Raw genomic sequence first — 25,274 nt, 5'->3', positions numbered from 1 at the left:
GAGGCAGGGAACCTCAGGAAGCCCAAAGCCTTAAAGTACTTTAGCCGAGTTTGCTGACTGCCGTGTGAAGGGAACAGGTGAGCATGTCAAAGTAGTCTCAGCCTAGTTTCCACCCCAAGGAACTGCCCTTTCGCCCACGCTTCCATCCCACGGCGCCTCCCAACCTCCCCCTACTCGGGCTGCCAGCCCAGCTCCCACTCGGGCGAATCCAGGGAGCCAGACGCGCATGCGCCTTCCTGCGCCCCTGCCCAGCTGTCCACGTTTCACTTCCCTCCCTTTTCCTCCGCAGCTCCCGCTCTACCTCCACGATTGGCCAGCCGGCCTCCTCTGCTCGGCCAATAAACGCCGGCCTCTCGCCCCCGTGTTACTGGGTAGAACAAAACAAAAACAAACAGAGCGAGAGGGGCTGAGACTCTCAGAGGCGGCGTAGAGGCTGAGGACTGGGGTTAGGCCGGTGGACCAGGGACTTGGGCGAACGGCGGCGGCGGCGGTCCGAGGGGTCAGTACCTGCGGCGCGGCTCGCACGCTGGGGACGACTGCGCCCTCTCCCCAAGCCCCGGTCTCTCCTCGGAGCCAGACGCACGTTAGGAGGGGGAGGGGGCGTGGAGGCCGTGGCCCCAGCTGGCCAGGTCCAGGTCCGCGGGCGGGGGTCCGGCCACCTCCTTCGAGCCCCGCAGGCCCAGCTGCGTCGGCCCCAACGCCCCGGGCTACGGAGAACCGGCCCCGGTTCCCGCCTTCGAGGCTCGGGCCCGGAGCGCGGCGGCGCGGGCCCGCCTCCTCCCGGACCCCCTCCCCGCTTAGCCGGGCGCGCGGGGCGCTCCTCGGCGAGGTCCTCCTCCTCGTCCCCGCGAAGGCCTAGGTTTCATTTTTATTTGGGGTGGGGGACGTTGGGAGGCGCGTTTCTGGCCTGACTGAAATCTTGCGAGGAAGGTTTGCGCCCGCCCCGCCCCCCTGGCCTCCTTGGGGGCCCACTGAAGAGGCGCCCCCCGGCCGGGGCTGCCCAGACCCGGGCCCTGCGCCTGCCGGTGTCCTGGAGCCCAGGCCCGGCCCAACACCCCTCGAGGGCCGGTCGGGCCTGCGTCGGCGGCGGGGAAGCAGGCCCGGCCGCTACGGCTGGGGCCGCGCGCGCTCCGTCGGGCGCTGGGAGGCGGACACGTGCCCGCCGCTCGGCCCAGCGCTAACTTCGCCGCGCCCCTCCTCCGGCAAAGGATGGTCTTTTTCTAGTTTAAATGAAATCTCCCGGAGAAAACAAAGACAGGACGGGAGCCCCCTTTCTGTGAAATGCATGCTGTGTCTGCTGCATTTGTCAATTTGGTGCTGCAGTGTACACGGTGAGGGTTTTTAATTTCTTTTTACAAGAGCTGCAGAAGGGTCTGCGGCGTCAGTATCGCTGGTCTCCGGGTGTCCTTGAGACAACTGGCTACGGAGCCAGCAACGGTGTACTATCTACCATAGATGATTAAAACGATTAAAAATGCAGCTTCGTTTGTGGGGGGGGGGGGGACCACTGCCTGTTTTTACTTGTATTTTCACTGTTGAGTTTTAGTATTTTGGCTTTCTTGCTAATGTAAGGCTTTTTAGGAAACCACCGTATACTTTTTTTTTTTTTTTTTAAAAAGGAACCACTGCAGATATGTTCTAAATGTAATTATTGGTATTTATGGCCTTAAGTTTCCCTCATTATAAGTTTATTAAATTCCTTAATATCTCAGCAGGCATCTTTGAATTATATTTTGATTTTTTTTCTGTTGTAATAAAAATAAGTTGCTAGGAGTGCATAAATAAATGACACTGATATTTTCTGTAGTGCTCAATTTTGAATCGTTGTGGCTAAATAATTTCAGTTGATTTTAAGTTGCTAATTAACTGTGATTGTAACTCTGGAATGAATACAAATAATTTTCTAGTTAACATGTGGACTAACCTTGACTCCAAAAATTGTCAGAGGGTTTATCAGGTATATTTCAGGAAATGGATTTTTTGGGGGGTGGGGGAGGGTGAGGCTTTTTAAGGGAATGGCATGGCTGTTGAATACTTCTGATTGAATGTTTCTGTGAAACTTTTGAGAAATGAGAACAATGTTTAATTTCAGCCTTAATTTTGTCTAACATGTATAGTTTTGTTTTCTTACTGCAAATTAATTTTGTCGTTTAGTATGAAGGATGTGGAATTCAGATTTTTTACTTTACGTTTTCTGAAGTTTGGGGCAAAAATTTTAAGGGTTGTTAAGTAAACTGGATAAAAACCCCCCTACTTTGAAGCAAGTTAAAATATGGAACATACCTTTATCATTATCTAAACTCTTAAAACTTCTGTGATGCTCTCAAGTGTGACTGAGTTCTTGATTGCGTTATCATTGCCTGAAGACACAGATGGCTATTTTATGATTACTTAATAAAAACAAACTTGGTGAGTTATAGGTAATAATCATTACCTGGTCATTTTCTTTGCCCAACTGAATGTCTTCTGTATAACAGTTTAAAACAAATGTTATTTTTAATGTTTGGGAAGCAGTATTTAAAATTTTTATATAACAGTAGGAGTCTTATGTTTTAATAAGCTTTTCTCTGTTAACCTTAAAAAGAATCTTCCTGTGGGATACTAAAATCTTGTATTGAACTTGTGCAAACAGACCTGGATCTAGAAGGTCTAGGTTTTTAATCCTGGCTTTTCCAATGAGCAGCTGTCTCTCTGGACAGATTACCTACCTTCTCTGAATCTGTTTTGTGTGCACGGTGGGGTACCTAGCTCAAGACTGTTCTGAGAGGTATATGAAATAATGCATGTGAAACTCATTTTGAATTATAAAGGGCTTTGTAAACCAGTTATAATCACTTCATTTCCTTTATTAGCTAGGTTCTGCAGAAGTATTTTCTCAAAAGATTATACTTGCATCAAGTATGAACTTTTTAATGTAACTGTAGTGTAAAAAACCTCATACACACATTATATAACATTTTCACTTTACTGTAATTGAAATGAAACAGATCCGGCATTTTCAGCCATGGAGGACTCTCAATGTTGAGGTTTGCCAACTATTTGTTCATATACCTAGGTGCATATGTTTTTAAGGTTCTTCCCCCCCCCCAAATCCAGAGTTGGTGCAAATTGTGACTCTATATAAATATCTTTAAATATCATATGTCTGTTTATTCTGAATAGAATTAGAGTGATGTCACCATTTTGTTAATTTCTGAAGCAGTGTGGTAGCATCTTAGTAGACCAAGGATTACCGTATTTTGCCATGTATAATGCACACTTTTTTGCCCAAATTTGTGAGAGAAAAATAAGGATGTACCTTGTACAAGTGTAGTACTAATTCTGTATCTGTATAAATGTTTTTAATTTCATTTATGCTTATAAGTTAAAAGTGTAACTCTAGAAATCAATAACAATATCTATATGCAAATAATCGGTTTTGTTGAACTTAAGACAAACTTTCAATGACGAAGCCTTCTATGATGGATAAATATCATATATTTGTTACTGGTACATAAAATTTCTTGTACCTTGTATCTGTTCTTGTGTTTTGTAATTATTTGTTGCATAAAATTTCTTGTACTATAATATGTTTAAAAATAAATGCTAAAATTCCTTTATAACACAGAAAACAAGTATCTGAAGGTAAACAAATAAAAATTTGAATTAAAAAAATTAAAACGAAAGATTTTTTCCCCCCTGAAAGTTTGGGCCCAAAATGTTGGGTGCACATTATACACAGGAGTGCATTATACATGGCAAAATATGGTATGTCATATTAAAAAGTTTATCATTTTAACATAAGGTGTGTTTATTTTTTACAAAATAATATCCTTTTCTGGAGGAAAGGGTGATGAACTTATGTTAAAATAGTATATATTGAATTTAAAAGTGAGGGAGGAACTCAAACTGAAGTTTGAGTTGAGGACTCCTGAGTTTGAGTCCTCAGGAGGGACACCTTTGAGTCCCAGGAGGCATCGTATATAATAATTCTAAAATGACATCTAACAGTTGGTTATATTCTGTGAGAAAGATGTACTTTTCTGTAGTTCATTAGTCATTTTCATTTGTGCATATAAAGAGAGGAGCACACTGCTAGTGAAATGATTGTAAATTACTGGAAGGACTTAATCTAACCTATATGACTTAAATAGATAAATACTTAAGTATTATAAACCGCTATTTGAAAAATACTTCCAGAGAGATTCTGAAATCATTTGGTTACACCTTCTAGAGATAGTTCTCCTGAAAATATGTTTTGATAGTCTTTGTTTCAAATAACATTGGATTTATATCACAAATTATTTAAAAGGTAACTGATTTCATCAAAACCTTCCAGCATTAATAATTTTTAAGCCATTTTGAAACCGAAGTCTAAAATATTTTGATGCTAATGTCATTGTACTTATTCCTTTTTAAAATAGGTAAGGTTTATTTTTAAAAAAAGGAATAGATTTTTCAGATTATAAAAATAATACTCTTGTTATGGAAAACACTGATTTAAAAAATTTCTCCCCATCTCAAAGTCTTAAAGCAGTAATTATAGATACCTAGGTGGTGAAGTGGCAGATAGATCTGCCTTCAGATATGTTCTAGTGCGAAAAATAACACAATTGTGATACTCTTTATTAACCAAAACTGTGGTGTTTGCATTTTGTAGTACTTATAATTCATTGGTAGCAAACTATCCAATATTTATGTATATCAATTTAATTATGAGGCCTGTTATTCCTGAAAAATTTGGAGCGTGTATATACTCAAATAACTTGAAATAAACATGTATAGCAATATCTTTTATTCCAACTTAAAGGGGTAATGTGGCACATCCAGAAATGTGGGCATTTTTTCGGATATAGATAAACTTCTCAAGAAGATTGAAACCAAATATTGAAGCTGTGTTTCAAAGTAAAGTGAACTGTTTAAAAAAATAGAATTATGTGATGATTAAAAATTTTTTTTTTACAGTGTGGTTAAGTAAATTGAACTTACCTTAATTATATCAATTTGGAAAATACTGAAACTTTTTTTCTTTTTAAAGAAATAGATACCAAAGGAAGACTTTCATCTGGTAATTTAATCAGTGCAAGTGAAATTAAGAAACAATGGATGTAGAAAATGAGCAGATACTGAATGTAAACCCCACAGGTAAGTATTAATATCTTGAACCTTAACTGTCTAATGAGCAAGTTTCAGGCCATACCAGATTTTGTGAAGGCATGATATTAAAACCTTCTTTACTTTAAGAACTGTGTTATTTGTGCTATAAGAAAATAGATTCATCTTATTTATAAAATCAAGTTTGTGATTCTTACTTTAATAGAAATTCATTACACGTCCTTATTTTTCTGCCTATGCTTTTACATTCCATACATTCTTATTCTCCACTATTTGTAATAAACTATATCATGCAGAATGTAGAATAGTGCACCTGCTCATTAATATTTTCACGAGTCAGTGATTTCTACAAGGTAAACTATTTCTACAAGGTAAACAAAGTATCTTTGCTATCTTTCCTAACTAGTAATTTATATTTTATAAATTACCTATGGGTATTTTCTCTTAGTTTTCCATAATGCTTACGTAGCACGTTATTAATCATAAAGATGGTTTTTGAAATAGATGTCCAAATTCTAATTAACGTCAGACAACTTAAAATGTATTTTTAGCTTTCAGAATAATCTTTATAGAGAGTTAATTAGGATTTTGAGATATTCTGAATAGTGAGAGGTTTTCTTCCCAGTACTGCCTTAAAAATCTTATAGTTCTTCAATACTTGGATGGCCCTAAGACAGACCTTCTTTGCAATAAATTCTTCCTGTAACAAATATCCAAGTCAGATAGACTAGTGTACTAATTCTAACTGCTACTCTTACCAACTTTGTTACTTTGGGGAAGTAAGTTATTTGCTATGACCTTCATTTTCCTCATGTTTAAAAATGAGGTATAAGTATCTTCTCTCTAGGTTTATTGTTGGGATTAAGTAAGATATAGTGCATGTGTCCATAGCACATGTTATGTATGTAACAAATGAAAATGTGCTAATATAATTAATTCTAATTCTGCCACTCAATGACCAGTACTTGAAAATGTGCTTATCTGGTACTGTGGTAATGTAAGTTGGATTGGTGACTAATCAGCTGTCAGAGAATGCAGAAAAAGGGAATTAGTACCCAGAAAAATTTGAATTCGCCACATTCTGTCCTCAGGTTTTTTATTTTTTTAATTTGGTTTTCTCAAAGTCAGATCAATAGTGGTTATGGAACCCCAAAACTTAGGTGAGTATGAATAGCAAAATATAAAAGAGCAATTGCTATAAAAAGACATGGATTGAAAATTATAAGGTCTAATATATGAGGTATGACAATTAAGTTCACGAATTCATCCTAGAAAAAGTGCTACATACCTCATTGCTGAATATCACTATAGTCACCTTTGAAGTACTCCCCTTGGGAAGTTATGCACCGACGCCAGCACCTAGTCCACCCTTCAAAGCAATTTTGGAACTCTTTCTGGAATGGCCATCAGAGCTGTCGTTGTTATTATCCTTGATGTCCTGAATGTCATCAAAATGTCTTCCTTTCAATGTTTCCTTTATCTTTGGGTAAAGAAAGAAGTCACTGGGGGCCAGATCAGGTGAGTAGGGAGGGTGTTTCAATACAGTTATTTGTTTACTGGCTAAAAACTCCCTCACAGACAGTGCCGTGTGAGCTGGTGCATTATCGTGATGCAAGAGCCATGAATTGTTGGCGAAAAGGTCAGGTAGTTTTCGTCTAACTTTTTCACACAGCCTTTTCAGCACTTCCACATAGTAAACTTGGTTAACTTTCCAGTTGGTACAAATTCATAATGAATAATCCCTCTGATATCAAAAAAGGTTAGCAACAGCGTTGCAATAAATTCGCGAACTTAATTGTCAGATATATAAAATATGCCTAGATATGTCTACTGCTGCATATGTATAGAAATGTATTTAAAAAGATACTAGAATAGAAAAAAAACTTAAGTGTGGGAAGTGTAAGACCTAGCTGGACCATCAGCTCTAATGCGTCTTTTGGAGCAAAAATTAATATAAGACCCGGTCTTCTTTTACTATAATATACAATCGGGTCTTATATTAATTTTTGCTCCAAAAGACGCATTAGAGCTGATGGTCCAGCTAGGTCTTATTTTCAGGGAAACACTGTATATTCTGTATTCTTCACCAAACAAATTCCCACTACTAGGTCAGTAGGTCAGTAATGGTCACATACTAGCATGTCATGATTCCCTGCCAATTGCACCAAGTCCGAGCTCTGGCCATTTGAATGTGGGAGTGGTCAGCAATTATTCTGGTGACATAAGCGGGGGCAAGATCATGAAGGACCTTAAGCTACAATGTAATGAGTTTACACTTTATTTTGACCTAATGGGAATACCTTCAAATGGTTTTCAATGGGGCATGTTTTAGAAAATTAGTCTCCATGCAGTTTGGTGAATGGTTTGAAGACAGAAGGCATGGATACTAATATTTAAGAGACTAATGAAGTCATTTGACTCTATTTAATGTTTTTTGATTACTTTTTGTCAAGAATTGTAAAGATTTTAACACATCTGTGCTTTTTAAAGGTTGATTTAAATTTTTTTTAGTTTCAACATATTGTGGTAAAACATGTTAAAGAACACGCTTATAGACTTGACACATCCTAATTACATTTAGGAATATTTAAAACCATCTGAGGGATTCAACTCTGACTTGAGTTAGAGCCATAATGAAGAAAACTCTGGCCTAGTGAGAACTAATTTAGTAGCTTTCTGACTTAAAAAGTTTTCAGAGCAAAGCCAAGTGTCTATGTCATTTGATCTCCACAGACATTTGAGTCGATAGTATGAGGAATACTTTACTTGGTGCTGAAGATAAAAAGAAGTGCATTTCCTCTTTTGAGTCTTACTTGGAAAAGCAAGATTATCTAAAAAGAAATAAAGTAATTTCTGTGGTGTGGTTAATGAGTGGTGTGTGAGCATTAGTGTTGTTATAGCTAGAATTGTTAGGAAAGTTTTAGGACTTGAGCTTTAGACTTGAGCCTAAAGGATTTTGGTAACTGAAAAGAGCAGGGAGGCTGACATTCTGAACAGGTGACCATTGGGAACTCCAAATACATTGCTGTCTTTTAGGGGATAATATACAAATCTTATATAAATTGGAAGATGGTTAAGTAGTATGAGACAATTTTGGAGAGATGAATTAGGACTTTGAGATGATGGCTTTGAAAGCAAGCTTTATTTTTGAAAGCAGTGAACAGTTCAGTAATCATATGGGATCACTTATTTGCCAAACGCCTTTTAGGCTCTTCAGATTAGTAATATTCCCTAAGTAGCTGTAATTAATCATGAGATATGTTTGGCAAGTTTAAATACTTTCAGCCATAGTTTCCTTTTCTGTATAAATGATGTAATAGTTCTCACACTTGTGGGTAAATGACAAAGTGCCAATCAACACAGTACTTGATAATAATAGTCGGCATTCTATAAATATTAGTTTATCTTTCTTCTCTCAAGATCCTTAGTCTTTTCTTACTATCTCCAACTGCTTAACTCTCTTAGCTCATAAAAGTCTAAAAATTTTTATATTTGGTATTTATATTAATACAGATTTTAGGATCTAAATACGTCAGATAACATGCTTTCAGTAAATTTAGTTCATTAACATTCAGTGCCTTAGTTTACTTTTCCATGATAAAGTGAAAAGTAATCTTGTCTAGTCATTTATTAGATTGAACCATATGAAATTGCCAATATGTGACTGTTACTGACTTACAAAAATGGTAATTTCATGTGATTCAACTTAATATAATTTATGGCCATAACTGGTATAACGAGATGGTTAAAATACTTATAATTTTCTTTCTTCATTTTCCTCTTTAAGATCCTGATAACTTAAGCGACTCTCTCTTTTCTGGCGATGAAGAAAATGCTGGGACTGAGGATATAAAAAACGAGATAAATGGAAATTGGATTTCGGCATCCTCCATTAATGAAGCTAGAATTAATGCCAAGGCAAAAAGGCGACTACGGAAAAACTCATCCCGGGACTCTGGCAGAGGCGATTCAGTCAGTGATAATGGAAGCGAAGCCCTGAGAAGTGGAGTAACTGTACCAACCAGTCCAAAGGGAAGGTTGCTAGATAGGCGGTCCAGATCTGGGAAAGGACGGGGACTACCAAAGAAAGGTTGGTATATACCATATCCAAGGAAACAAATGGAAACAAATGTTGTCTGGTTCTTGTACTACAATTTCCTTCTTCTAGGAATGAGAGAAATTTAAACAATGAAAACAAGGTTTATGATTTGTATTTATTTTTACATAGTAATAATCTGAGGATCATCCCACTTTTTCTTTAAGTTGAGCCTTTCTTATTGTTTGAAAAGATTTAGTTTTCTTGAGCAGAACTTTATTATTTCCAGCAAAATACACACCGATGTTTTGTACATCGGTTATGAATTGTTCATATACTCTCTAACTTTGTTAGAAAGAAATAAGGTCGGAAATTTCATCATATGTATTGTTTACTGAATCTAATTGTGTTCATTGTGAAGAATACATGATAAATAATAAATTTGGTAATATTTGGATCAGAATTTTAATGATTTCATAGATCTGGTTATGGATTCTCTTTAGCTCTATCTACTTTGGGTACTGGAGTGGAATGGTCTGTTTCACTGTTGTATCTCCAGTGCCTGGAGTACTGACTAGCAATGTAGGTACTTAAATATTTGATGAATGAGGGATCTGTCAGCTTTTGTCGGTAGTAGGATTTTGCTACAATTTAGAGATTTCACCAGCTTCTGAATGGTGGGAGCTTCAATTTCTAGCCTAGGATTTTTGTAAAATGTTTTTGTGATCTGTTCAAAATTGTTTTTCTTACTGAATTAGCTCTACAGCCATTGGTTGGATCAAAATTGAACCTAGTTCTCAGATTCTGTTTTGCTCTGGTCGCAAGGATTATACTCTAGGTGGTATAAAATAAAAAGCTCCAAAAAAATATTGGTGATACTGTCAACTTCTTTAAAAATAATTCAATATATTGAGCCTTATAAAAACATTTCAATAAGTTTATGTAGAAAAGCAACTTTGAAAGTTGGAATTGTTAGACTTCTTTTGGTTGGTTTGTACATAGATGTAGAGAGAAATAATGCTGTTAATGCTTAAATAACAGTTATTTGTAAATATTGCTAGTTGCAAAGTGTAGTTTAATGTGTACTTTTATATCTAATGTGTATTTAACCTTAAAACATTAGATGGTGGTTACGGTGCTTCTTTGTTAAATGATTTTCTCCCTTGTTAAATTTTCTATGCCACATCTTACTGGCTCAACATATTTCTTTTTTGTTTTGATCTCAAGAAATATCAAATAAAATTTAGAGCTAAACTGTAATATCACCTGCTTTGAAGTCACTGATATAGCTATTTTTCGTTTGTTTTGTTTTTTGCTTTTATTTTAAAGCAGCTGCCTTTTTAGTTTTAACTTTATAAGCTATTTCAACTTGATGTTTTTGAAGTAAATTATAAAATATATAATATCATTACTGAATAAGCAGTGATCTGAATAAAAAGAAGTTTAAAGTATAACTCGCAGCTGGAAAAAAGGTAACATAGAAATTAAAAAAGTTTTTTAGCTATTATTTTGACATTGGAACTTCTAGAGTTATTTCAGATTGTAATTAAGATCTATTGAACTATGAACTTTGTGCCCTTTACTTTGATTCTAAACTTTTACAGGTGGTGCAGGAGGCAAAGGTGTCTGGGGGACACCTGGGCAGGTATATGATGTGGAGGAGGTGGATGTGAAAGATCCTAACTATGATGATGACCAGGTATCAGTGTTTTTTTCTTGTTTTAATATATAGTTAAATACTTAAAAACTTTTTTGATCTCATGTTTGTAGTTTATTCATATGTTTGTCAAATCATATAGTCTCTATCTATAACTTGTCAAGTCATGTATGATTATATAGTGCGTATATAAACTAATGTGCATATATATATATAACTTATGATTTTATATATATGTATATATACACGCACATTAGTATATGTATGTAAGTTATATATACACTCAGTACCTTCAGACTTTAGGTTAATTTTGGATTAGGAAACCAAGTTAATTAATAGTAACGTATGCATAACTTTCAGTTGGTTTCTGAAGTGAGTCAAAAGTGGATCTTTGCAAGTTCACTTAGGATTATCAAGTTGAGTATTTTTCAGTAAATTCTTTTGCGTTAATATAGTTTCTATAGTAATGAGAATTAAGAAGAACATTCTTTTGAACATCGTAAAAGAGTTATAGATATTAAGCTCTTTTTAAATATTACTGTTTAGGATGATAACTATGGTAAATTTGAAATGTGGATCTTTTTTCTAGCAACAGTGCTGAGAAAGTAAATTTTTAATAGACTTTACAGTGAATTTGTGTATATTTTTTTTTACTGGAAAATTTCTAACTTTTATCATAGTAGAATAGTATAATGAACCTGCTTGTATTCATCTTCCAGCTTTACCAACTTCAATAATTAAGAACTCATGAATCTTATTTGATTCTTTACCTCCATTTACTCTTCCTGTTATATCTGTTCCTTCTCACCCCGCATAGCCCTGGATAAAGTACTCTCTGTATAAAATAAGATGTGGTGATGAAAATTTTAGTCAGGATATATGAGGGTATATATTAGATTGTTTTTATTGTGTATGCACTTAACTATTTTAGCTAATAGTCGGACATAGGAATATTTCTAAAAGAATGTGAAAAAACATATTTTAAAACCAGTAGGATTCAAATACCATAGAATCTTTGCTAAATATTCTAATTTTAATACAGTCTTTCAAGTGTATGTTGTTAGACTGAAGCCAGTCACACGTTGCGTATAAACATTTCAGGGCTTTTTTGCAGAGGAAGTGGGGATAGAAGATTAATGGACATTAATCTTACTTCTTTTTGAAATTTCAGTTTTATAGTGCTTTTCCTTAGGGAATTTTTAGTCACTGCAACATAGATTTTTTTGTTATAGACTTCCATTATGGTAATACTAATCATGGAAGCTTTGGTTCCTGCTTCATTTTTTTCAAAAGTGAAGTTTTAATGAAAATACTAGGTATGATAGGAAGCCATCTTAAAGCTTTTTGGTCACTGAAAGATTGGTTTTGTGAGAGCTATAAAGAATTAACAGAAGAATGGGGGATTGGGAGCAAGTCATATATTTGTTGTGGTTAGGGATTCCAATCTATATATTTATTGTATTCAGAAGAGAGACAAATTCCATTTTTCTATAATGTAAGTGATCAAAGCATGTAGTAAGTCTCCTTGCCCTGAATTGGGATTACTAACCAGTTGAAATATAAAATTCTAAAACAATTTCAGTTTATCTGACTATTTTGTTCTTTAATTTGTAACTCTTTCTCCTCCTCCCATCACCCCCCCCCCCCCCCCCCCCTCAGGAGAACTGTGTTTACGAAACTGTAGTTTTGCCTTTGGATGAAACGGCATTTGAGAAGACTTTAACACCAATCATACAGGAATATTTTGAGCATGGAGATACTAATGAAGTTGCGGTAGGTTTAAAGTTGCAAGTATAATTTATTTCATATAGGAGAGAAAACACTATTAAAAGCCAAACATCATATCTAGAGTGATCTTGGATTGCCGAATAAGTTTTTTTCTTTTGCATAAATGAATTTCTAACTAAGAAATGGAGTACAATGTCATAAGTTTGGACCAGTTCGTACCTGTTTTGGATCAGATGAGGGCTATGTGCCATTTCCTTCCTTGAGAAATGGCACAACACAAGATTTTGATAATTTTTATAACTATAACATTTTTATAATTGATAGTTTATAAAATATAATTTTAACAATTTCAAGGCATTTATGGAACTTCTGAAGCCTCTTCAGGGATTCTAGTTAAAAATGCCTGACTTGGTTCCATTTTTTTTGACATTCGATTCGGTGCTCAGGGTTAGGATAAAATTTATCTTTGTACTTTGTCCAAGAAAAAGAACACAAATAAAGATTTCGAAAGGAATGTGTGTGAAAGCAAGAGAACAAATGTGATAATTTGTTACAGTAATCATTTACTGTGTTATGAATTGTTCATAAAGCAAATCTAAAAAGGTAAAATAAAATTATTGGTCTATTTATTAGGATTACTGACTTAAAGTATTAAAATTGCGATTCTTTAGAAGACTTATAATTTAGATTCTTTTAATTCAGACTGGCCTTTCTTGGTTTGTCTGATAACGTGAGGTTTGATATGTTTGGATTTGTACAATTTGAATATAAAACAAATATTTGTTCAGTGCATACCATGTAGAGAAATTTGTAATAGGTTACTCCTGCTCTTTTGAAGCTCAGTGAAGTGAGAGAAATGATATATAAACATTATTAAAATATAGTATGAAACATTCTATTATATAGAAAGAATTTAACTCAGACCTATGGAGGCAGAGACTTTTGAAACCTTAATCTACCTAGCATGGGACCAATAGTATGTTATGTGTTTATTAACTGAGTAGTACTATGAGCAGACTGTTATGGAAGCATAAAATGGAGAGTAATAGAAGAGATGATTCTGAGATGTCTAAGGATGGTTAGGAGTTTGCCAGGGTAGGTAGGTTTTCTGGGAAGGAGGAATATTGTGTTTACAGGCAATGAATTAGCTGTTCAAGCATCGTCCAGGCAGATGAAATCGACTGGGAAGCGACTACTAACAAGGACACAAGTTAGGTGCCTGTGAAAATAGTTCTGGCACCCTCTTAGTAGTATACCATGATTTAAATAGTCTGCGAAAATGTTGACTCTAAAGGAAGGTACTCTAAGTAACTTAGTTAGAATTTAGCCTGTAGGGTCAAACTGCTATATTCCACTTCCAACTTGGCCACTCCAGCTGTGTGCCCTTGGCAAAGACTTAATTTTTCTGTGCTTTGTGTATGATGAGTATGGTGATAATCTCTCCCTCAGAGGGTTGTTTTGTGTATTATATAAAATAAAGTGGCTGTTAATAATGCCTGATACATTATAAGTGGTCAATAAGTAATAGCTGCTGCTATTATATTTTTAATAGGAAATTGTGCTTTATCCCAGTATTTAAAACAATAATTCCACTTAAAAACAATGATGTATGATCTCATATTAAATTTAATATGAAAGTATAAAGTACATTTTTATGTGAAGACAAAGCTCTGAAGAGAAGTAGAATATAAACAGCTTATGATGATGTGAAGTAAATCTCTAAATGCTCATAAAACAATATTCCTAGAAATATTAATAGATAGGGTCAGAGGGTTAGTTATCTTCTAACAACAAACTTAGTAATATGTGTTTAATAAACTATTTTAGGTATAATTCAACATTCTTGGTTGAGTGATGTTCAGACAGTTAAAGCTTGACAAAGTGGGTTACTATGAAATTTATGTGCAGAGTAAGGTGTTTTTATCCAATCTCTCAAAATATGACTGCTTCTCGGATCATTTTCAAAGGGGGGAGAGAAGGATAGATAAATAAAATCTTGATTTATTTAGAAAAAATAAAGTATATTGACTATTGACATACTTTTTTTTTGACTAGGAAATGCTAAGAGATTTAAACCTTGGTGAAATGAAAAGTGGAGTACCAGTGTTGGCAGTGTCCTTGGCATTGGAGGGAAAGGCTAGTCATAGAGAAATGACATCTAAGCTACTTTCTGACCTTTGTGGGACAGTAATGAGCACAAATGATGTAGAGAAATCATTTGATAAATTGTTGAAAGATCTACCTGAATTAGCATTGGATACTCCTAGAGCACCACAGGTTTGTATGACTTTCTTTTGTTCATTCTCTTGCCCCCACTACCCTTCCAACTATAGAAATAATACATGCTCCTAGGAAATTTTAGTAGATGAGAGAGGAAAATAGGGTGCATATTTCCTACCATACAAAGATAGCCCTCTCACATTTTAGTGTCTTTTTCCCTAGCTATTCTTTTTTTTACTGCCAAACATAGTTTTCATGATACTATAGTTCTATATCCTGCTTCACCCCCCTCCCATGCTCTGTATGCTTTTAGGTCATAATTTTTTGCTGTATGTGTATTCTGTTATATGTAATTAAGCTGTTTGATGAGCTCGGATTTTTAAAATGTAGATTGTTATAATTGAAGATTAAATTTGCTTAACTAATGTTTATTATAAAAATAATCATAAATAAGTCTGTTCCTTTTTGTAGCTTTGTGGGGAAATAATGAGAAAATTCGTGGTGTATGCTTCTGTTTAGATTCTGTCCTCAAAGCCTTATACTTTTATTAGATTTAACACATGCTGACACTGTAATATGACTTTCTGGTTTGAAATTGAAAATGTGTGAAATTATTGCTGTTTACTTGACCAAAGTTTTAAATCAAGGTAGGAGCACTTTACTTAAACATTAATTTAGGAGTAAAGTAGGTAGGTTAATTCCTAATGCTGTTTCTATTATACTTTCTATGACAGACAGTAGTCTTGTAAGGTTTGATTGATCTGTGATTCAAACATGGACTTTTTTTTTTTAATACCAATATCCATACTGTTAAAAAATTATTACATAAGTTCATATTCATTATAGAATTATAAAAAAATAAAAGCCAAAACAAAAAGGCCAGCAAATATAATCACTGTTAGCATTTTGGTGTTAAATCTTCCATTCTACTTTCTGGGGGTATATGTCAGTGTACGGTTTTTTATATTCTTACTTTTTTTTTAAATTTTAATAAAAAATGGAATCACATTGAACGTGCTATTTTGTAATTGATTTTTCTTATACTATAAAATGTAAATATGTGGTAACTGTATTTCCCTGTGACCATATAGTGTACCATCTTATGTATGTACCATTTAAGCACACCTTTATTGTTGGACACTGCTTTCCAATTTTTATAATAATGCTGTGAATATTTGTATTTTCAAATAAATATTTCTACACAAACTTTTCTCTCTAAGATAAATTCCTTTAATCAAACAGTTTTTTGAGAAAACCAGTCTTATTTTGTTTCAGTAGAGAGGTGTCTCTTGACTTTAAGTCATTGACTTAACAAGTATTTTTGATCACATACTCTGTTCTAAGCAGTGTGCAAGGTGTTGGGGATTCAGTAGTGAGCAAAACATACGTGACCCCTCCTCTTTCTGATGGTACTTAACTTGCAGGTGAAAATGTGAGCGCTTGTGCCAAGCATAACTAGTAGGTGCTAAATAGATATTTTAAAAAATATTCCAACATGTCTTAGGTATTGAGTGTAGTTCAGCCAATTTTCATCATTTGTATATTTAGTAATTGTGTCTTATAAAGGTTGATTTTGGTTTTTTAATATAGCTTTTTTGTTCTTATTACAGTTGGTGGGCCAGTTTATTGCAAGAGCTGTTGGAGATGGAATTTTATGTAATACCTATATTGATAGTTATAAAGGAACTGTAGATTGTGTACAGGCTAGGTAAGTAAATCCATTTTCCTACTTAGAATTTCAAAATAGGGGAAATTCTACAGGATTCTATTGAAATGACACTTGAATTAATCAAACATTGTGGACAACTATTTGTCATTTGTGTGTATTTTCTACTGTTAAAATTGAGAGATTGTTGGCATGATATAATAGGAAGAGGATAGTACTATAATGCAGAAGTTTGAGTTTTTAGCTAAACCATTAGCTGTCTTCATGTCAAACTACTTTTCTCTGGGCCTCAGTTTCATTATTTATGAAACAAAATGATTGGACTTAGAGTATTCTTAAGTCCCGTCAGATTTTAACATTCTGCAATATTCTAATAAGATGAATAATATTAACAAAGGAGCCCAATTTTTTAATTATCTGCTATAGAAATCTTAAGAAATAATGTTTTCCAGTCTTGTTCTTTGGTATAATTAATTGTAAGCTAAATGTAATATTTGGGAGTTATGCTGTATGATTCTTTATAACTTCCTAGAAACTTAGATTTGGACTTAGCCATGTCTTAGGTTTACTCAGGTGTAGATGTTAATTTCTGGGATTACTTTTGGGCTACTTTTGGGAAGGCATGGATCTAAGTAAAAGTTAGTTTTATGTGAAATGTTCCTTCTCAGTGTTGATCACTTATTTTGTAATAACATTAGATTTTTATTGACCAAGGAATGAAAATTATAATAGACTATGAGAATATTAACATGAGAAGCAATTTTTTTTTTGCTCCCAACTTTTTATTTTGAAAAATAGTTTTTTAAAAGACTTTCCAATTTTAGGTTGCTTTTGTGTTATGTGAAAGCTTTTTGTGAATATGTTTGGTTTCTTTTTTTTTTTTTAACTTTATAAATTGGTCAACTGGAAGCCTGTCCAAGTGTCAAAATTAAGTTTATTTATTTAAGTATTTAATATTTTTTGTAGAGCTGCTCTGGACAAGGCTACTGTGCTCCTGAGTATGTCTAAAGGTGGAAAGCGCAAAGACAGCGTGTGGGGCTCCGGAGGTGGGCAGCAACCTGTTAATCACCTTGTTAAAGAGGTAACTATGGGGTAGTAGCTTTAACTTAATTTTATGTATTCCTCTAGCTGGTATTTTTGTGCACAAAAATTAAGTTTAGTCTTAAAGCTGCAAATGGAAAATTGAATCTTTGTATATTTGGCTTTGAATTATATAATTTTTGCTATAAATTATACAATAATTGTATAATTATTATTAAATTTGTATGGTTTCCCTGACTTAAAAATGGACTGTATTAAAAGGGCTTTCATGAATAATTATAAGAAAGCTGTATATGAAGAAATGCATGTAGTGTTTTTCTTATATTGGTATTTTAAAATGTTCACATATTATTGAAATAAGACTTATTTCCATTAAATATCCATTTTCATATGAGCAATTTGTAACTAGATAGTCTCAGGTTATAAATTACGAATTATGAACACTAGAGTAGATCAGCGTGGTAGTTTTTTGTAAGGAGGTTCACTACCTATAGGCATGCTTTAAAAGAAAAAGTAATTGATTTATTACATTTAAATGCCAGATTTATTTTTTGCAGATTTTTTTTGGGCAGTAAAAGGATGCTCTATATCAAGAAACCAAAAGTATTTAATCTCCTTATATGCAGATTTTAAGAAAATTAGAAGATTTATAGTTAATGTGCTTCTGATTTTGGAATACAATCTTAACATATGACTATTGTTTTAATAATTTGTTAATCATATGTATATCTAGTTTGAGTGTTAAAGAGCTTAAATTATAGTTCGTGTTTTGACCACTTTTGCCTTTATATGTGTTAAGATAGATGAATTGGTGTTTGTAATATCATGATTGTAATAACTTTTAAACAAATTAAAAAATTATTAGAAAAATTGAGTATAAAAACAGTCTTGCAGTTTGGCAAGAAAATGAAATAAAAGGCACCTAGATTGGAAAGGAAGTAAAACTATCTTTATTCTCAGCTGACATGATCTGTATAGAAAACCAAATGAATCCACACACACACAAAAACAAAACAAGCAAAAAACCAAACTTAACTATTAATTATAAATAAATTCAGCAAGGGAGGATAAAAGATCAATGTACAAAATTCAATTATACTTCTATACACTAGAATGATCTGAATGATCTGAATTGAAATCAAGAAAACAATTACATTTACAATAGCATAAAAAATGGTTACAATACTTAGGAATAAATTTAACAAAAAATGCAAGTCTTGTACACTGAAAGCTGCAAAACATTGTTGAAAAAAATTAAAGATTTAAATAGATGTCCCATGTTTATGGATTAGAAGATTTAATATTGTTAAGATGGTAATACAGATGGTCCCCAATTTAATGATGATTTGATTTTTTCACTTTATGATGGTGTGAAAGCGATACACATTCAGTAGAAACTGCACTTCGAATTTTGATCTTTTCTTGGACTAGAGAAATATGCAACAGGATACTTTCTTGTGATGCTGGGCAGTGGCAGTGAGATGATTTTGCCTAACTGTAAGCTAATATAAGATCTGAGCACATTTAAGATAGGCTAGGCTGAACTCTGATGTTCTATAGGCTACGTGTATTAAATGCATTTTGACTTAACAATATTTTTAATTTATGGTGGGTTTATTGGAACATAACCCCATCCTAAGTCGAGGAGCATCTGTACTCCCCAAAATTAATATTTTGAGAAACTGCCAAACTATATTATGGTACATGAATTAACAAAAAATGGTCAAGATACAAATTGAAATAAAACTACCAATATTTGAGTTTAAGGCTGACATTATTTGAATATCCATTTATATTTACATGGAAGGATGAGTTACACAAAGAGGACTTTTAGAAATGTTTACATGTATTTGAATTTATCGTTCTCCAAAACGCATGGAACCTGATGGGAAACATTTAACCACTTTAAGTTACGTAACAGTTTAAAAACTAAGTGATACAATTTAAATAATAAATTTATGTATACTTATACTGAAAATTTTATTCAAATAATATGCTTTAAATATTTACTACTCTAAAGCGTAATAGAAATTATCAGGATGTATTCTGTTAATCAAATTTTACTTTATCTTTGATGAAATACATTGTAGAAATACGAAATATGAAGTGGAAGATACGTGAGATTATTTTATTCAGTCAGTTAACATTGAACATCTACTAGGTGCAAAGGTGATTTTAACAGGCAGTGTATAGGGAGGAACATTCCTAGTTGAAGTTCTTGTGCTGATAAACTTTTCCTCCTTTTCTCTGAAGTCATAGATGTTATTGTCAAATTTGAACAAGAAAGACAAGCCGTACCTCTTTAGCTATAACGGGAAGCTGAATTACTTACTGATGAATGTTTTAGATAACGGGTTTCAAATCCTCAGTTGTAGAGAAAAGGGAAACTATGTGTAAATCTTCACCCTGTGTAGTAAAGTCCTGATATCTCATTTTTTGGATCCTAGTGCATTATTAAAGTCATCCTGATGGAAGTGAGAGTTTGTGCCACTTTTAAAAGTTCATTTTGAGACTTTCAGTTAGTGCCCTCTAGTGGTATTTAAGATCCCTTTTTACAGGGAGCATTGAAGAATTCTGGTCACAACTCAATATGTACATCTTAAGTCTACACATAGATCTCAGTGATTATTAAAGACACACTGAAGCACTGCATTTTCTTCATAGTTATGAAGCATTTAAAATTGGGGATTTACTTTTTAATTATGAAAATATTCTGTTATGGTAGTGTCATGTCAAGTCTATGTGTTCTTAAGACAGCTGTTTGTAACCTGCTATTTCACTATGTAATGAGATGAGTAGTAAATTCTTTAGGCAAAGCACAATTTTTTAAAAATTCAGAAATTCTAACATCTCAATTTTTGAATTTAATAGATTGATATGCTGCTGAAAGAGTATTTACTCTCTGGAGACATATCTGAAGCTGAACATTGCCTTAAGGAACTGGAAGTACCTCATTTTCACCATGAGCTAGTATATGAAGTAAGATTACCTTGACATGCCAAAGAATGATTTAAGTGTTCCTTTTTGTACTGTGGTACTTAATGCTTCTTTAATAATAAACATCTTTTTAAAAATTTAAGGAAGAAAGTTTTAAATTTTTTATAATGATTATAATTACATATTAGACAAAAGGGATCTGATACATTTTACGAGCAGTCTCATATGAATTAGTAACCCAAAATTCATTCATTCATTCAATTTTTAGGCCATTATAATGGTTTTGGAGTCAACTGGAGAAAATACATTTAAGATGATTTTGGATTTATTCAAATCCCTTTGGAAATCTTCTACCATTACTCTAGACCAAATGAAAAGAGTAAGTATAACATTAATTTTGAACAATTTTTAGGCTTATACCTTAAATATATAATGATTGAATAAAGATTATGAATTATTAATGAAATTTTCTTTTAAGTATGTTTAGTAGTATGCCTGTAGGTGCTTTTTTCCCCTAATGGCAGTGTTTATGTTTGAACCTTTTTGCAGCCATTTGTTGGAAAGTAACACTTTAATGAGTTTTTTTTACCTATATTTTTAAAAATGTGATTGTGTTATTCCTCAAGAGTTCTGTTTCTAAGATACGATAATTTCTATTCTATATCTAGAGAGAAACATGAACTTTTAACAAATTATACTTTAAAGTATTTAAATTATTCCTGTTTAAAATTGTATACATTATTATTAAAATATTGGTGAGGTTCTTAACTTGCCTTTTATTTTTTCGAAATGTAGTAAATGTATACAGAGAAGTGATGGGGGAAGAAATGTGTCCAATATCTGATGTCTGGAGATGTTTTGAGAGAACAGTTTTAAATTAAAACAGTCTGTAACTACTATCTGTTACATTCTATAACTACTACCTACTATCTGTATTTTTCAAGATTCAGATGTGATTTCAGTCTTTTACATGAATATTTGGTCTTAAATATAGCTTGATGACAGTGATGAGTTATATGGCATTATGTATTTTGTATGGGCTAACATTTCTGTATATACTTTCACTGTTTTAGGGTTATGAGAGAATTTATAATGAAATTCCGGACATTAATCTGGATGTCCCACATTCATACTTTGTGCTTGAGCGGTTTGTAGAAGAATGTTTTCAGGCTGGAATAATTTCCAAACAACTCAGAGATCTTTGTCCTTCAAGGTACTTTATTACTTTCTTAACATAAAATCCTGGCTTAGGTGCTTAGGAAAGCTAAGCTAATTTTATATCATTCCAGCTCTGTCCAGAAAAATGGTGTCTTCCCTGAAGTCACTCAAGAGTCAGAATCATCTAGTTGGAGTTTATGGAAAAACAAGGGCCAAGCTTATTTTGTCCCTTATAAATCCATACAGGACTACCTCATGAAGCCACTGGAAGGGAGCTAATTTTCTGGAGCAGTTCTGTGTATCAGGCTCTGTTCTGAGTAGTTTTAATATTATTTCGGTGTAGATATTATCACCAATAAGATGAGAAAATTGAGGCTTACGGAGCTGTAATGTTTCTTTTCTAAGGTCACAGATGTAGAAGCCAAGGATCATTCCAGATTTTTTTCTGGCTTCAAAGAACTAGGCTCATTCCTGTATTCTACATTGCTTCCTTTTGCTCCATAGAATGGAGAATTGGGGCTAATTGGATTTTATCTCACTAGAAAGCATCTGTGTGTGTGTGCACGCACACGTACATTGTGATGCTTTGGAGGTATTATATTTGTGCTGCTAGGATCTGACTCTTTAGTAGTTGATGAATTTTTTATTGTTAAAGCTTATGATGTAATACGAGGTATGATCAAAAGATACGGTGAATGTTTAAGTTTAAAAAAATTAATACAATAAAAGACACACTGCTGTTAACCCCTTCAAAATACTCCCCCTCGGGGATGGCTGGTTAGCTCAGTTGGTTAGAGCATGTGCTGGTAGCACCAAGGTTGCTGGTTCTATCCCCTCATGGACCAGTGTGAGCTGCGCTCTCCTTAAAAAAAACAAAACAAAACAAAACAAAACTTCCCACTTGCTTTGAACACACTTATCCCATCGTTCTTGCCATTTTCTGAAGTAGTTCTGGAAGTCGTCTTTTGTGAATGTCTTTACTTCATCCTCCATCATGACAATGCTCTGTGTCACACATCACTTCTGGTACAGCAATTTCTGTCAAAGACAGACATTATGGTGTGTCCTCATCCACCTTATTCATTGGATCTGGCACCATGGGACTTACAGCTCTTCCCCAAAGTCAAAATGACCATGAAAGAAAAACGTTTTGAATCGATTAAGAACATTGAGGCAGCCACAACAGCGCAACTAAAGACACTCGCGAAAGAGGACTTCCAGAACTGCTTCAGAAAGTGGCAAGAACAATGAGATAAGTGTTTTCCAAGCGATGGGGGAGTATCTTGAGGGGGATTAATGGCAATGCATCTTTTACTGTAATAAACTTTTTTAAAATTTAAACATTCACTGTATTTTTTGATCATACCTCAGGTATAAAAGTTTAATAATAGCTGAACTTCTTATATGGGTCTGTTTTATGTACATTTTAAATTTTTGTAATTTTTATCAAAAAATTTCTAAGCTTTCTGTATTTTTAAGTGTATTGTGTGTTTTAAATCTCAGAATAATACTTGCTGGTAGTGTTTTTTGCTCTAGAAAGTGGAAGCCATTAAGAGAGAAGGATAAGATAATGGTGGAAGATAGTTGAATGGCTTGGATAAAAATGTTTGAAAAGGTAGATTTCTACTTGGTGATGGCACCCTTTATGTATTGATGTGCCAAGTGGTATACCTCAGTAAAAACTTGGGCAAGACTTCTTGCTACTTACTGCTTTTTTCCCAAATTTACATGGGAAATTAGCCAAATTACATGGCTAATATTGTAGTCTGTGACTTTATGTTCATGAAAATATAGCTGGTTTTCATGTAAACTTGGTATGAAAATGGGTCAGCACCTTGGCACTGGCTTTTTAAAAAGTTTTTCAGCCTCTGTTCAAAGGTTTATCTGGTTATCTCTATTGTGGCTTTACTCTCAAGTATCAATTGAGGAGACACCCACACTTTCTGTGTATACCACAGAACTTGGACTTGTTACTCTCTCTCCTCCTGCTTATTTGGGTGAAGTGCGCATTTGTGTGTGGTCTCAAATGCCTGTGTTACGTTGGTCTAGGGTCAGAATAAGGACTAATTCTGCCCAAGCTCTCTTTCCTACTTATTGCTTTTGGCTGCTGGTCAACTATTCCTCCTGGGTTGTTGTTACTGTATGTAGCTAGGGTGTGGTTACAGTACAGAGCAAGGCCGCTTGAGTTTGAAATAGCTGGAATTCCCCAAATGAGGCTGGAATTAATAATAGACTGGAATTAATTGGATTCTGATTTATTTTTCCATATACGGTTATGGCTTTTCTACATCTGCAATTTTTTTTTTTTAATTTTAAACATGGCTAATTTGATAGGTGCTTGCTGTAGCTCTAGTTTACATAATTCCAAATTATGTTGTTTCCTATTTGGCTCACTGTTTAGCTTTCAAATATTAATAACATAGAAATAAATATTAAATTTCTAAATAGCAAATGTTTCCCTCATTTATATTTTAACTTTTTTTATGTAACTCCATTTGGACAGTGAACTTATTTCAATAAGCTTTTATTCAACTAAAAATTGCTGAGATTAGCAGTTCATTTGATATTCCATATCCTAGGATATATAGCAGGGAAAGTCTGTTTGAAAAGATTGAGAGGCATATTGATTTTTTTTAAACAATAAAAACCTTCAAAACTTAATGAGTAACCAGGAAACACAAGGTTTTTAATTTTTAAAATTGACTATAGTCAAAATTTATATCTGTTTTCATATTTATGTTCTTTGTATTACAGGGGCAGAAAACGTTTTGTAAGTGAAGGAGATGGAGGTCGTCTTAAACCAGAGAGCTACTGAACATAAGAACTCTTGCAGTCTTAGACGTTATAAAAATACATGTATCTGAATTGTAAGAGTTGTTAGCACAAGTGTTTTTTTTTTGTTTGTTTTTGTTTTTTTTTTAAAGCACTTGTTTTGGGTACAAGGCATTTCTGAAATTTTATAGACTTACATTTAAGGGGAATTTTTAAAGGAAGTGTTTTCGTTTTCTTCTTTTTCTTTTTTTTTTTTTTTTTGAGGGTACAAAGGAGGGACAGAAAACAGAAAAGTAACCACTTCTTAAGTGGAATATTCTCATAAGCTACCTTTTGTAAGTGCCATGTTTATGACCTAATCATTCCAAGTTTTGCATTGATGTCTGACTGCCACTCCTTTCTTTCAAGGACAGTGTTTTTGTAGTAAAATCACTGGTTGATACAAAGCTTTATTTAGGGGGTAAAGTTAAGCTGCTAAAACCCCATGTTGGCTGCTGTTGTTGAAATACTGTGCTTTGGGAGTAAAAAAAAAAAAAAGTTATTTCTTTGTCTTGAAGAATTTGAGTCAGTCATGAGACTTATTCATCTTTCCAGGGAACATAGTGATTGGTCTTAAAGACTAGACAGTTAAGTAAATGGTGGCTGGAACATCTATTTTTCTACAAAACTGGAAAAATGAACCTGGTTCTAGAAGAATGTATGACAAAATAAAACGTGTGAAGCAGTGTTGATTCTTTATTGGGAGTACATTTATTTTAGGTTTTTTTTTAAAACTTATTTCACACGGTAAATTTTAAACCACATAAGGGAGCATATGTGAACCTAGTGAATTTAAACTTGTTTCTTACAAACTTTTAAATCCCAAGTACAATAGTAAATGATGTCTTTTAGTATTATACTTGGGAAATACATGCACACTTCCTTATTTTTTGATTTTTAAAGCTTAATGAAATTTCTAAAAAACA

At 34.0% G+C, this 25,274-nt stretch overlaps 1 protein-coding gene across 2 annotated transcripts; it reads left to right on the top strand.

Moving 5' to 3' along the window:
• Positions 1-222: 222 nt before the first annotated feature.
• PDCD4 (programmed cell death 4) lies at positions 223-25,047 on the top strand. 2 transcript variants are annotated; one of them, XM_074339072.2, is made up of 13 exons: positions 414-499; positions 1,209-1,331; positions 5,018-5,124; positions 8,882-9,184; positions 10,735-10,829; positions 12,447-12,560; positions 14,571-14,792; positions 16,346-16,443; positions 17,368-17,482; positions 20,314-20,421; positions 20,648-20,758; positions 21,453-21,592; positions 24,292-25,047. In XM_074339072.2, the coding sequence occupies exons 3-13, from the start codon at positions 5,082-5,084 to the stop codon at positions 24,350-24,352; spliced, it is 1,410 nt and encodes a 469-aa protein (XP_074195173.1). In that variant the 5' UTR covers positions 414-499; positions 1,209-1,331; positions 5,018-5,081; the 3' UTR covers positions 24,353-25,047. The 2 variants fall into 2 exon arrangements, with proteins under 2 accessions (XP_019580674.1, XP_074195173.1); XM_019725115.3 differs by lacking the exon at positions 1,209-1,331 and having other exon boundaries at positions 223-499.
• The last annotated feature ends 227 nt before the right edge of the window (positions 25,048-25,274 follow it).

This window comes from Rhinolophus sinicus, chromosome 15, assembly GCF_057876585.1.
Source record: "Rhinolophus sinicus isolate RSI-liver-muscle chromosome 15, RSI-T2T, whole genome shotgun sequence".
Lineage (NCBI taxonomy): Eukaryota > Metazoa > Chordata > Mammalia > Chiroptera > Rhinolophidae > Rhinolophus > Rhinolophus sinicus.
Note: the sequence above shows the minus strand (reverse complement) of the source record. Positions and strands in the feature narration are given on the sequence as shown.

What these genes read in the sequence shown, in the direction of transcription:
- PDCD4 (XM_019725115.3), top strand. Translation starts at nt 5,082, where the DNA reads ATGGATGTAGAAAATGAGCAGATACTGAATGTAAACCCCACAG. An exon ending in CTAACTATGATGATGACCAG is followed by an intron (nt 10,830 to 12,446) that starts GTATCAGTGTTT and finishes CCCCCCCCTCAG; the next exon opens with GAGAACTGTGTTTACGAAAC. An exon ending in GAGATACTAATGAAGTTGCG is followed by an intron (nt 12,561 to 14,570) that starts GTAGGTTTAAAG and finishes TTTTTTGACTAG; the next exon opens with GAAATGCTAAGAGATTTAAA.